Source organism: Cynocephalus volans, chromosome 1, assembly GCF_027409185.1.
Source record: "Cynocephalus volans isolate mCynVol1 chromosome 1, mCynVol1.pri, whole genome shotgun sequence".
Lineage (NCBI taxonomy): Eukaryota > Metazoa > Chordata > Mammalia > Dermoptera > Cynocephalidae > Cynocephalus > Cynocephalus volans.
In genome coordinates, this window is record NC_084460.1 from 107,254,499 (window position 1) to 107,269,147 (window position 14,649).

Below are 14,649 nucleotides of genomic sequence, written 5' to 3' on the forward strand. Positions count from 1 at the left end.
TACTGGGAAAAGAGTAGCATTTCAAAAGTGAATTAACCAGGTGCAAAAGAAAGGCAGCAACTGCGAAAGCCGGAGCCCAGAAGCAGAGAGGCTGGGAGCCCACAAGAAGATAAGGCCAGTGGTGAGAGAGAGCCCGGGGAAGCCTGAGACGCCACAAGTGAGGAACTGGGGAATGATGGCTTTGCCTAAAATCACCTCATGTTTGCTTAATGTCTGCTTCCCCTACTAGTCAGTAAGCACCAAGAGGACATTCATTCATTCCAGCAAGCTCCCGGAACTCCCGAGGAGCTGCAGCTGTGGAGGCCATGGCCTGGTTCTGGCCCTCATGGGGTTGGTGGCCATGGCAGGGGTCATGCCCACTCCTTCACACCCCATCTCAAGCCCTGGCCCAGTGCACACCTCTCAGAGGCCCTCCGTAAATGTGGTTAGTATTAAATTCGGGGTAAAATAAGAAGAAACAGGCACAAGGACCTCTTTCCCTTAGCGACTGAATTAACTCTAGTTTCCCAGAGTACAGAAAGAGAAGGCTAAATGAATTTAAACTGACTCAACAACAGATATGAAAAAACAGACACATAAACTAAAACCTGAGCTGAACATGGTCTGGGATCAGATAATCAAACAAAGAAATCCAGAAGTAACTATTCTAAGCCACCATGCTCAAACATTTTGGGCACCTGTAGTTTGTCCATGTATGTACACACTTTGTACTTGAATTCCCTCATAACAAAGTCCTCTAAATATAGGGACTCTTCACTAAACAGAAGTGCACAGTACTGCTGCCACCTTGCCATTATAACAGCAGGTTATAACTTTATTAGACTCTTTTTTTTAAGGCTCTGGCGTTTAGTATAGGAAAAGAAGACAACACTCTTAAAAAATTCTCCTTTAACAAAACCTTATTCCTGTCTAAGCACTACATATCTACTATCTTTTAATGTTTAAAGACCACACACTAAACCCTTTAGTTTTTTTTTTTTTCTTTGTTTTCTTTTCTTTTCTTTTTTTTTTTTTTTGGCAGCTGGCAATTACAGGGATCCAAACCCTCGATCTTGGTGTTATAATGCTGCACTCTAACCAACTGAGCTAACTGGCCAGCCCTAAATCTTCTAGTTTTAATTAACAGTTTTTCCTTGGAAGAAAGTAACTATTAATAAATCAACTGTTCAGAGGTCAGGTCCTCAGATTCCCCATGATGGTATAAGTAAAATACTTATACTCAAGAAATAATCCTTTCAGCTTCCATTAGGTTTTTGCAAAAAAAAAAAAAAATTTTAACTCGCTGTCTTAGTCTACTTCCTGCTGCTGTAACAGAATACCACAGATGAGTTCATTAATAACCAATAGAAATTTATTTGGCTCATGATTCTGGAGGCTGGGAAGTGCAAGAACATGCGAGGTTCAACCCATTAGCAGAAGCGAATATGGGAGACAGAGAGAGGCACCAAGGGCCAGACTCATTTTATAACAGCCCACTCTCAGAATAACTAACCCACTCCCACAATAACTAACCCAATCCCACAATAATGAAATTAATGTCTTATTAGACCCCACTTCTCAACACTGAGGCACTGGGGATTAAGTTTTCAACACATAAACTTTTGGGGGGTACATTCAAACCATAGCACTCACGAATAATGCTTCTATTACTTACTGGTTTATATAACATTTTGTAATGGGAAGTTAAACCTAATGTGATCATTCGTAGGGCTTGAAGCCAGCCAGACCTGACTTTCAATTCTGACCTTTCACTTGGCATGACCTTGGGCGAGTTTTCTAAGCTGTTTAAGCCTCAAATGTCTCCTCCATAAAAATAGACTGTGCTTCTGATTAAATTTAGTTAAATCACCAATGTATATAAAGCACAATATGTGCTACTAAACAGGGAGGAAACAAATGGTAGCTATAATAACATCATTTAAAAAATTATTTCTATATCCTCTAGCCTCTCCAGCCTCTTTCTCCCAGAAAAGGGTCTAGATGAAGGAGGAAAAAAAGTGACACCCAATAGGTCTGCCTTCCAGCTCGAGGTCATTCCTTCTTTCAAAGCAAAGCTCAATGTTTCTCATTTGTCCAGGGAGGGATCACTGACCATGGAAGACTGAGCAGAGAATAAATGGGACAACCAGTACAGGAAGACCAATGTAATTACCAAAAGCGGCAGTCCTCCCTATCCCACCAATTAGAAAGCTTTCCCCTCTCCACATACCTACATCCTCTCCTTCCTTCAAGATCCAGCTCAAGTCATACATCTTCTGTGAAGCTTTCTCAAGTCAATGAAGCTCACGATGACGTCAGCCTCCAAACTCTTGTAGCACTGTCTATATCAGCAATTGCTCAGGGACCAACATGTGACTTTTTGCACTGTCCCTATCAGATTGGGTCTTGAACTCTCCTCCAGTCCAGCAGCTCACTGGCCTCCTCCCCAAACTCCTCAGATCCTTTGTTACCTGGTTGGAGCAGGGGCTTGTAGTTTACTCAGCTGGTATTAAGAGGTCAGGTCCTTAGATTCCCCAGGATGGTCTCCCCACAACAGCTTGTGGGCCGTACACCTGGCATTATACTCTTGATGAGTGCTCTCTGAATATCTGTTCACTAACCAGTGGCATCTTAACATAGCTGTGGTGCCTGAGTACCAAGGTAGCCACATAAGAGAGGTGAGCCTTGGAATATACCCCAAAGAAAGAAGAGGCACACTGAACACAATGCAAGGCTCCTATTTTTCCCAGGGACAGCACTTAAAGCTGCCCAAGTATTTCATAGTCTTACTGATTCCAAAAGTTAAAAGCATAAGGCCAGCACTTGCCAAGTTATTAGACTTATTTTGGGGTGACTGTTCAGCCTAAAGTCCTCTTCTCTGAGGGCTTCCTTCCATACCCCAGACCCAGCCACTGTCTGAATGCCTAAGTTTTCTTTGAGTTGGGCCAATGAGAGGGTCTCCAAAAAGAGAATTTGAAGAGAAAGACCCAGAGAATGAGAATCAGCTAGTGATTTTCTCTGAAGCTCGAAAGGGACAGTGTTTGGGGTGGCCATCTGGGGTCCATACCCACTGATCAAAGAATAGAGGACTAATCTGCAGAAAAAGACAGAAGAATGTAACAGACACAGGAGGGAAGCAGAGCCCAGTGACCAGGTGACACCAGAGAGAGAACAGCCATCTCAGTTTCTGACTGTGCACTTCACTGATGAGGCCTAGTGGAGCCTCGCGCTCTGAGGTTCTGTGCGATATTTCACAGCCTGGATAACATGCAGCACGCAGCAGTAGTGGTCAGCAACTCAGACTCTGGAGCCAGAACTGCCTGGATTCAAATCCTGGCCCTGCCACTTACTAGCAAGATGCTCCAAAAGGAACTATTTTAAATTAAATACACGCATCTTTCGTACGATCAGTGTGTTAAATTCCAGTATCTCTGAAGTTTATAATAATCACTATTGCCTGCTAGAAAAAAGTAAGTGCTTGAATTTAACAAGTCCATGATAATACGATAGTCTTCCTTTCCAGACTCATTAAAATCAATCAATTACTATTTCTCACAATAAGCAAAAGGAGAAGCTACACCAATTTCAAAAGAGCTAGTCCATGATGCCAGACATGAGGGCTCAGAGGCCTTCTGCTGGGCCATACTCAGTAACACCCAAAGGCAAGCAGCCTCATCCTTCAGAGAAAAACCCAGGATGGGCAACACCATTTCCATTTTGATCCTCAACGACTTCAACTATTCTGGAAGATTTTTAAATTAGCTATATTAATTAAGTGTAATTTCAGTAGAACTGTCAGGCTACTTTAAGCATTTTTTTCCTTAAAAAAAAAAATAGGTAACATAGATGAGCCTTTGGAACACAAATGTAGCAAAGGCTGAGGAGTACGGGAAGCCCTGTTAAGGGGCCAGGCATCCAATGACTGTGACTGACAGCCATGACTCCCTGACATCAGAGATCCTTGTGCTTAGTTGTTTCCTAGTTAACAAGTAGGAGGAATTATTTTCATCAAGCTTAGTGCCCTTGAAAATGAACCATAGTTGTTTTAACATTCAAGACCTCTGACACCTGGCTAAACGTGGAGAAATGTTTTGAGACCCAGTTTTCTGGTATGGTTTGCAAAGGTCCTAGTATGGCAATCACAGTAACACACCTGGAATGACACTATGATGATGGAAGGCTGCAAAAGCGAATCACATTTGCTCTGTGAGATACACACAGGTAAAAAGCCAAGAGGATGTTCTGCTTCCCCTGGAACCCAAAGTGCCGGAAAGAGACTCACTTCCATCCTAACCACACACACACACACAAAAGCCCGATAAACCACAAAATCATAACGTTTCTTGAACCTATACAAGCGAATAAGAAAAACTCACCTAAAAGTTTTAAAGAAATTGTGTAAGGCTGAGTGAGTATAAACTAATGGAAGTATAAAGAGCTCCTGGGATACAAGGGGAGTTCACAACCACTGGCAAGCTCTTCTTCTCTATTTTTAGTGCGTTCTTAGGATTTTCTATATGCAAGATCATGTCATCTGCAAATACAGATAGTTTTGTCTCTTCCTTTGCAATCTGGATGCCTTTTATTTGATTTTTTTGCCTAACTGCGCTGGCTAGAATCTCCAGTACAATGTTGAATAGAAGGGGTGACGATGGACATCCTTGTCTTGTTCCTGATCTTAGGGGAAAACATTCAGTTATTCCACATTAACTATGAAATTAGCTGTGGGGTTTTCATAAATATCCTTTGTCAGGTTGAGGAAACTTATCTTAGTTAGTCGACTTTTTTAAATCATGAAAGGATGTTAAATTTTGTCAAATGATTTTTCTGCCTCTACTGATTATGTAGTTTTTGTCCTTTAGTCTATTGATATGGTGTGTTATATTGATTTTTGGATATTAAGCCAACCTTATATTCTTGGGATAAATCCCACTTGACTATGGTGAATAACCCTTTTTGTATGTTGCTGAATTTTGGTGCTAAAATCTTGTTAAGGCTTTTTGTGTCTATATTCGTTAAGTGATACTGGCCTGTAGTTTCCTTTTCTTATGTCTTTGTCTAGTTTGATATTAGGGCAATACTGGCCTAATAAAATGAGTTGGGAAGTGTTCCCATCTCTTCTATGTTTTGGAAGAGTTTGTGGAGAATTGTTTAGACAATTCCTGGAAAGACACCATGTCCTTTGATTGGGAGTTGAGGGGAAAGGACGCACCAGAGCAGAGCTTCCTTTACACTGAGCTGGGAGGGATGAGGAGCGAGCAGGTCATGGCTCAAGTACCACAGACTGCCTGTTCTTACCCAGATTTAGTAGATTTTCTTGAATAAATGTTTCACCATTTTCTGGATGCCCTTCGTACAACTCCCAGAGACTTTAAAGGTTGTTTTTTAAAAATAATTTTCAGCAGTTATGGTTGCTTTACTGGGGAATGGACTCACAGGGCTCCTCACACTGGCATTTCTGGAAGTGGAATTCCAACTACACACTGTTTTTTAATGTAATGAAATGCTATTTTATTGTGGGCAGGAGAGCTTTTGCAGACATTTAAACAGTTCTTAAATTTCATTTTACACTTTTCAGTTTCGTTGTTAATTGTTTTTTAGGGTTCAAACATTTTTAGTAGTCCCTGAAAAGTCCATAAGCCCTAGGCAAGGTGTCTACAGAGCCTAATGGAGAGATGGCGCAGATATGGCTAATTCACTTTTCAGACAAATGAAGTCATTACTCCCAGATTTTATCAGATGGGGCAACATGTCTAGTAATCCCCACAGGGCACATTCCTATCCGAGCAGCAGCTACTCTTCCCTAATTATACCCTCTCTTCAGCACCAACGGCTGATCCTAGACATTACAACCACTACCCCACTGTATAATGAGCCATAGGTTGAATTTCACAGTTTAGTATTCTTCTGGCTCCATATTATCAATGCTGGCTGTGTCCCAAAAGTTGTGGTCTGGGTTACAGTTCAAAATCCTAGGGCCTTTATCACCAAAACAGCCACCAATCCAATCTCCAATTATATGTAGAAGGAATATTTTAAAGGATATTATTTTCAGCTTCACAGTTTAATCAGGTATAGTCAAATACATGAAACCATCTTAGAACAATGATAAAGTGACATCAAAATGTAAAATAATTACTTCTAATATAAGGGAACAAGGGAGAGAGCTAGACTGAAAATGTGAAAGCTGCATGAGGGATTACTAACGTGGACCAGCTCCATGACTAAGGGTTTCCATGACAAGAAGCCCCATGTGAGCCATATGCGCCCTGTCTATCAAAATCCCACAGCAATCTGAGATGCATTAGTAGAAAGTCCATGTTTACTTAGGCAGCACTTCCACATATAAATAGCAGTGCAGCAAAAGTTGCAGAGAATTCAAGAATTGAAAGGGATGAGGTGGGGAAAATCAAAACTCTTTTCCGATGCTGAAATTCTGCAGCTGAACCAATGTGACTCTATGGTCTAGAATAAAGGGGAGAGGATGGTTCTGCATGTGTCCTGCATATATAAAAACACATCTCAACACTGTGTTCACATGTGAACTGAATATTTTATGAGGGTCCCTAACAAACTGACAAAATCCAGAGAAGGCCCTGACAGTGAACCACATCACATGAAGAACACTTGAAGGGCTTAATGTTTACTTGAAAAGTGGAGTTTTGAATGCAAAATAGTAATGTACAAATATTTTAGAGCTGTCTTTAAGGTGTAAAATTTGCCTGGCACTCAGTACTCCAGCCTCAATCAATCATTCATTTATCTGGCAAACATTTATTCTGAATCTCCTTAGAGTAGGGCCCTGTGTTAGGTGGCTGTCTAGGACACACAGATAAGTAATGAAGAGTCTAGAAGCAGAGCTAAAACAAGCACACAAATAGTCAAATAACCATAATACAAGGGAGAGTATGATAGGTGTCGTGGGAGTAGAACAAAGCCTACCTTGGAATTGAGTCAAGAGTAATTATGTACCGCTGGTGAGATTAGAAACGGCACCACGGAGGAGGTGGCATTGAATTGGGCCTCAGAAGTGTGTACTATTTCTATGAGGAGAAATATACTAAAGGGGCATTCCAGCGGAGGGAAAAGCAGAAGTGAAAAATTTATGGGTGGGAATAGAGTTGGAAAACACAGTGAGACAGAGCTGAAGAACTGAACAATCCAAGTTGACCAACTATATATGTAGAAATCTCAAGTATTAGGGGATAAAACTAGAAGGGTGTTTGTACTCCAGCTTGACTAGGAATGACTGGGTAAGTGTATCGTTAAAGGTTTTGGAATATAGAGTGCTATGCTTTGGTGATTCCTGGTATAGGTCAGAGGCAGGAGGTTTGCACAATGGCTAGTCAGGAGGAAATGAAGTCTAGAAGCAGGCTGGAGGAAGGTGGTAGTGGGAATGGACTTGAGGAAAGAAACCCATGAGGTATTTCAGAAGCTGAATCAACAGGACCCAGACACTAATGAAAATATGGGAGAGGGCAAGGGGGGATGACTGAATTGCCAATTCTAAGGAATGCGGAAAGAGCAGAAACCACTGCTGGAGGAGGAACTGGCTGGGGGAAAGAGGTGGCAGAGTGAATACAAAAGCAGTGTGGCTACCCAGACAAGTGGCTAGGATAGGACCAGGGGAATGTTCTAACCCACAGCCTTGCTCCAAGCACTTCTCAACACTTCCCCAACTCATGATCACACAACCAAGGAAATGCCTGAAAAGAACAGGCAAGCATAGAGTCAATCCCCCCTAGCAGAAGCTCCACTGACTACTCAGTGCAACCTCATGAAGGCAGAGGCTGTTGCATGGTTAGAGACACACCACCCTCCGTCCATGAGATTCCCCAACAGGGCATATGAAGAACTGCCTCCTGGTCCTGAGCCTGCCACTCATTATCCATGAAACTTTAGAAGATGAACCTCTCTGTCTCAATTCCTTCATTTGTAAGATGGAAATAACAACGTATACCCACGTATTTCATAGGTTTGTGAGATTACACATGAGGAGACAAAATATTGCAAAGCACATAAATGCCAGGGGTCATTAGAAGTTCTTTGAAAGCAGAAATTACAGCAAATTCATGTGTGTATCCTTCATGGAGCTAAATAAGGAAGGAGGGAGGGAGCAAGGTGGGCAAGAAAATTCCATAGCCTGGGCCCCACAGGCAGCCTGCTGTTCACCAGGAATACCGCCTACCAGACCTGCAGGAATATTCTCCAGCCAGAGAAACAGGAGGGACCTTAACAACCATCCAGCTCAACCTCATCGTGTAACAGATGGGAGGTTTCACCCTAGGAGAGGCCAGTGACCTGCCCAAGATCTTTACTGGCAGAGGGACCAGGAATATGACCAATAACTGAAACGTCCCTACAATCACAATTTGGACATTAGACAGTGTTTTTACCCATATTATCTTACTTATCTTCACCAGTAGCCTTTGAGCTGAGTTGGAGAAGTATTATAAAAATTCCTATTTTCATCCTGAAGTTGGAAGGATTCAAAGCCAGACTGTCACATCCCCAATCCCACTGCTCTTTCCCTATACCACATTTCATGCACATGCAGGTTTTTAGCACAATCATTTCAACATTTAGTATATTTCAAATTCTGTTTTATTAGAAATTCTTTTTCGGCAATATTTCACATTCAGCCTTCCCTGATAGGATTCTACTGACCTTTTATCTTAAAAGTTCAGTGGCCACATTTGGCAGCAGAAACATTTTTAAAATGAATTGTCAAAACTGGGCTTTCCCATAAAAATCATCTTTACAAAGAATATCCTCACAAGTGTATCAATGCAGATGTGCATCATTATTACACCAAATGCATTGGACTAGAACACTAAAGAGCAACAGCAGCTCACTAACTGAAGCAATTCATGCATTCATGGAACGGTCTCAAAGTGAAGTCAGCAACAGAGAAAATTATCCTGATCCAGTTACCCAAAGCCAAAGGTTCTGAACCTGAATGTGTGTCTTTACCGGGGAAGGCTCAGAGAAGAGGTAGGGAAGAAAGTGCTAAGAGAGAATTCACTGGGAACTGTCTCGGTGTCTTCTTTCCTTTAGTATAAAGGGCCAGTTGTTCCATCACAGCCTTTATTTCCGGAGCCCTTATTTCTTATTGCTCCCCTTTGCAATTCAGGGAGGAGGATTACAATTGCTCAGTCTCCTTGGGCTTGCAGAGGTTTCTCATGGGGGTTCACCGGCGGTGCGCTGACACTCTCAGGCAGTACAGTAACGGGTCAGGGAGCCCGACTGCTCAGCGGTCGTCTACTGAAACCTGCCCCTCCCCACACTTTCTCATAACAATCCTTCAGTGGTTTGGCAGTAGTTTCTGCTGGAAAGCACCAGCATTCGTCTCTCACGTGCCTCATCCTTTCTCATTACCCCACAAACCACAACTCCTCGCCCCCCTCAGACTTGGCAACCACCTGGTGAAGGCACCTGCCTGGCTGCGTCCCCCCGGCCCAGCGCCCCAGGGATGCCTGTTACTGGCCGCCCCACGCAGCGCACAAGGCAGCGAGGCACAGACGCCGGGCAGGCGCCCGCGGCCTCCCCAAGGAGTGCGCTGCCCCTGGGCTGCCGGCGAGGGCAGGGGCTAGGCGTAGCCCAGAGACTAAGCCCCCACCCTCCATTAGTGAAACGCGAGGGAGGGGAAAGCTTCATTTACCGACATGAGTGATCACTGTGGCCAGTCGCCGGGTGAGCTCCTGGAGGGCCATGTCTTCTTTTAACCAAAGTAGCATTTCACCGAAAACCCACTCGGTATAAACAAAACCGTTCCTACTGCTGCTACAGATGATTTTTTAAAAGCATCTCCTCCCGAGGACGCTCTGCCCTCAGCCTCTTCCTCGTTCTCTGCAGGCACTGATCGAGAGTCATAGCAGCCAAGACCCACTCTCCCCGGCCGCTCGGCGGGAGCCCTCCAGCCACGCCCTGCAGGGGCTTATTTTAAAGATGAGGTCTGGCGGCTTTGCAAACCTAACGGCTGGCACTTAGAGAAAGGGAAAAGGCGGTTCTGGAGGTGAGAAAAGCAAGTCGCCCCGGTCGCGCAGTAACCAGCGCCCCGGGCTTGTCCGGCCGAGGGAGCGCCGGCGTTTCTGGACTGCGGTCCTGGGCCGTCGGGTCTCCGGCGCCGCCTCCAGGGAGGGTCAGGATGAAGGATGCTGGGCAGGCGCGCTGCGGAGGCGCGGGGCCTGCGTGAGCCGAGGGCGGAGGAGCGGAGGTGGCAGGCGCCCCGGCGCCTCCGCTCCGCCCACCCCGCTGGGGCGGTGCCCACCTCTCCTTCCCCGCACACCCGCCTCGGCTCCCACCTCTCCCCGCCCGGGGGCGGTGCCAGGGGCTCTCGGGAAGATGCGCACGCGCCCGGGCGCCGCCTGTTTTCGGGTCAGGAACGCTGCGCTCCTTCGCCGGCGGGGAGCCGGCGCTTCAGCCCCCGGAGTGGGGGCGACTCACGGTCAGTCCTCGGAACGTTGCGGAGAGGAGACGGCGACTCAGGCGCTCCAGCCAGCTTGGGGGTTCAGGTCGCCAGACCGTCGCCTTTCCGGTCTCGGCCCTCCTCCCCCGCCCTCTGTCTGCGGAGCCGCGGAGGCGAGAAGGGGGCGGACTGGAGTGTGTTTTCCCCGCATAGGGGTTGTCTCCCCCCTCAGGGGTTGTGTCCCCGCATAGGGGTTGTCTCCCCCCTCAGGGGTTGTCTCACGCAGTCGTCAGCCTCCACTGGGCACACGCGCAGTGGGAGCCCGGAGCGCGGGCTGTGCACGGACGAGGCTGGGCACGCATGTACGCGCTCTCGTCTCCAGCGTGTGGGCCTTTCCCTTTGTACAGCTGCTCCTGTGCTCCACCGCTCCGTCTGTCACCTGTCAGGCGCGCCAGAGCTCCCTTCTGGAACGGCTCTGGCGCAGCCTCCATGCCGGCTTTCCGCCCTTTCAGCCTTAGGAGCATCTTCTCCGAGGAGCTGGTGGGTGGGAGACGCTATCCCGTGACAGGCAGCAAAAGACTAACCCCCCCCCGTTCAGCAGAGCTCCGCGGGGAAAGCCTGAGCAAGGTCCAATCTGGTCAGGTTGTCCCCAATCCATTGTACAATGGGGCATCCTGAATATCCGCCACGAGAGTGGCAGGACTCTCATCTGTCTCTTTCCTCTTCGGTATGTAAAAAAGCCAAGCCCCAAACACCCTGGATCCAATTACTAAGAGTGGGCACTTATCCCAGGGGGTTAGGGACATTTTGAAATGCTTTTTGTAACAACAATTGTGGGCTGTGGTTAAGAGATGATGTTAGTCCACCTGTGACATGAGATTTGTAAAGAGGTTCCTCCACCTGTGACGTGAGATTTGTAAAGAGATTCCTCCCCCCGTGAGGTTTGGACACTTTGCACTCTGTCAACGCAGAGAAACCATTTTCATAGCAACCTCTTGCAAGAGATTCAGAAAAGGGTTAAAGACCCAGAGGAGGAGACGCAGCTTTAGATTGTGTTTCCATAGTGATTTATGGCTATTTAAGGGTCACAAGCATTTTTGAGGAACCAAATGGAAGTGTTTTCTGTTGATAGTAGTAAGAACCTTGGAGCCTAATCAGAGCTAATTGTGAGTTTGGCACACCAGAAACCAGCACATTACTAAGGAGACAGGTGATGTGGGGCGTTCTGGGCTGGGAGGGTCTAGATCCACTTTGAAGATCCATTGACCTCAGCTTCCCTGATTAGGCCCAGGCCCTTAAGGGTGAGAATTATGAAAAGAAAGGAGAGAAGGAATGCAGGAGAGGAAGAGGATGGAAAAGGAGCTTGTGAACAGGAATGAGAACGCAAAGAAGGTGATAGAAAGGAAATAATCATACTCAGAGTGCTGCTCTCCTTTCCCACTTCTAATGTACCTTCACAATTCTCAAAGGTTTCCATGGAGATAAATTGGATCAATTTATGGTAAGTGTAGCAGGCGATGCCTATCCCCAGAAACTAATTCTGCACCATCTCTAACACTTGCCATCTCAGAGCCTCGCCTGCTTCACCTAGGTGGTGAGGAGGTGGATCTGTGATCTCCAAGTTCTCTTTTCCCGCTTTGAAATCCTATCATTGTAACAAACAAGAAATAACCACATAGTGTTCAATATCCACAGTTCCTTGTTCTTCCAAGAAAATGATCATTGTCTCCATTGCTCTTGGGAATACTGATATCCTTCCTGCCTTCTCCGCTTCCTCCCCAGTCCTCCTTCCCTGCCTTCTTTTCTCTTTCCTAATTATGATCTCTTTCTTGCTTCCTTGGCTGGCAAAACCAGAGGAACAAGCCAGAATAGCCTGCCTCCCTCTCCAGTGAATCAATTAACAATCAGTCACATCTATTGAACATCTATACTGGTTGTGATAGGCAGTGTCAGGTACCACAACAACCACCACCATATAAGTCACTGCCCTGTGCCTGGTATGCTGTTAGGCATTTCACAAACATCATTTAGGCCTCACAACAAGCCTTTAACGGCTTTAGCTTCATTTTACAAATGCTGCTGTAAAGGACCAAACTGTGTAGTAAAAATCTTGACCATTTTCTGCCTTCACGTAATAATTTGTCTGAGCTTGGAAAGAGAAACCATCCTCCAAGCACTGTGAAAGTAGATTCCACCTCTCTGAGGGTGGGCTATCAGCACAGACTCTGACAAAGAAGAGTAAGACAAAGAACCCTCCTTGGAGAGTAATGGCCAGCACTGTGACCCCCCCCCCCCAGCTCCTGGCCTCACAGGCAAATGTAGGAATGCCTGAGGCAACATGGGGCCTTCCAGTTTAGTTGGTCTCAAACTTTAGCAGAATCACCTGGGAATAGAGGTGATTTTTACTAAAATATAGATTTCTGGATCCCACCTCCAGAGATTCTGATTTAGTAGCCTGGGGCAGGACCCAAGAATTTGCATTTCTAACAAATCCCCAGAATATTGTTGCTGCTAGTCCCGGGACATTGCTCTGAGCATCAGGGCCTAGAGCAGAGCTCCTCAAACTTCTTAGATTGCAAACCACTGTATGACTATGGTATCATAAAAAGATATTTGGTCTTTGTCCCAGTTCCTGACATGCAACTCCTAAAACCCTTGGAACTTCCTGAGTGATAGTGTGATAGGAGTGCCTTTTGTTCTAAAGAGGAGACTCTTGGTGAACCCCTAGATAACTCCAGAGTGGGGGCTGGTCACTAGGAAGACAAAGCTTTGGTTAGAAGCTTGGAACTTTCAGCCCCACCCGCCAACCTCTAGAGAGGGGAAAGAGGCTAGAGATTGAGTTAATGACTGTATTAGTCCATTTCTGTTGCTTATAACAAAATACATGGAACTGTGTGATTTATAAGAAAATGAAATTTATTGCCTGCAGTTTTAGAGGCTGGAAAGTCCAAAGTCCAGGGGACACATCTGGTGAGGGTCTTGGTGGTGGTGACAATGACCCAGGGGTCCCACACCGCGAGATAGCAGAAGCAGAGAGAGAAAAAGAGGGAAGATTTGTGCTCTCCTTTTAAAGCCCTCAAAGCATTGTTAATCCATTCACTACAGCATGGCCCTACAATCTAATTACCTCTTCAAATCCCCACCTTTCAATTACCATAATAAGATTTCCCACCCTCAACAGTTACAGTGGAGATTAAACCTCAGTGAGGTTGGGGGTCTGGGGGGACATCCAATCTACAGCAATGACCAAGGGCCAATGATTTAATCAATCATGCCTACTAATGAAACCTTCATAAAAATCCCTAACTGACAGAGTTCTGGAAGATTCTAGATCGGTACATACATCAAGTGTCAGAAGGGTGGTGCACCTGGAGAGGACGTGGACTATCCACACACCACCACCTCTACCTTGCCTTATGCATCCTTCCATCTGGCTATTCCTGAGTTGTATCCCATATAGTAAAGCACTAACAGTATGTAAAGTGCTTTCCAGAGTTCTGTGAATTGTTCTAGCAAATTATCAAACCTAAGAAATAGTTCATAAGAACTCCCAATTTATAGCTGGCCAGAAGTACAGAAGGCCGAGGATTTGCAACCTATGTCTGATGTGGGGGCCTTCTTATGAGACTGAGCCCTTAACCTGTGGGTTAAATCCAGATTGTTAGTTAGAAAAAAAGGAAGGAAAAAAAAGAACAAAAAGAAGAAAGAAAAGATTAAAGAGAGAGAGAGAGAGACAGCGACATTGAGAGAGAGAAAGAGAATGACAGTGGATTATGATAAGCTTAACCAGCTGGTGACTCCAAGTACAGCTGCTGTACTAGATGTGGGTTCTTTTGCTTGAGCAAATTAACACATCCTCTGGTAGCTGGTATGCACCTATTGATCTGACAAATGCTTTTTTCTACATACCTGTTAATAAAGACCATCAGAAGAAATTTGCTTTCAACTGGCAAGGCCAGTAATGCACCTTCACTGTCCTACCTCAGGGGTATGTCAACTCTTCAGCCCTATGTCATAATTTAGTTGACAGGGATCTTGATTGCCTTTCTGTTCCAAAGGATATCATATTGGCTTATTACATGTATGACATTATAATGATTGGACCTAGTGAGCAAGAAGTAGCAACTATCCTAGACTTATTGGTAGGATATTTGCATGCAGAGGGTGGGAAATAAATCTGACAAAAATTCAGGGGCCTTCTACATTAGTGAAATTTCTAGCGATCCAGTAGTGCATAGCATATCAAGACATCCCTTCTAAGG

General features: G+C 45.3%; 1 protein-coding gene across 6 annotated transcripts in view; it reads right to left on the minus strand.

Moving 5' to 3' along the window:
- Positions 1–10,745, minus strand: part of MCF2L2 (MCF.2 cell line derived transforming sequence-like 2) — a 232,239-nt gene extending 221,494 nt beyond the window's left edge. For all 6 annotated transcript variants that reach the window (XM_063078277.1, XM_063078295.1, XM_063078315.1 and 3 more), the window contains exon 1: positions 9,641–10,745. In XM_063078277.1, the coding sequence (XP_062934347.1) occupies positions 9,641–9,716 (76 nt within the window). In that variant the 5' untranslated portion in view covers positions 9,717–10,745. The remainder of the gene's footprint in view (positions 1–9,640) is intronic.
- Between the last annotated feature and the right edge of the window lie 3,904 nt (positions 10,746–14,649).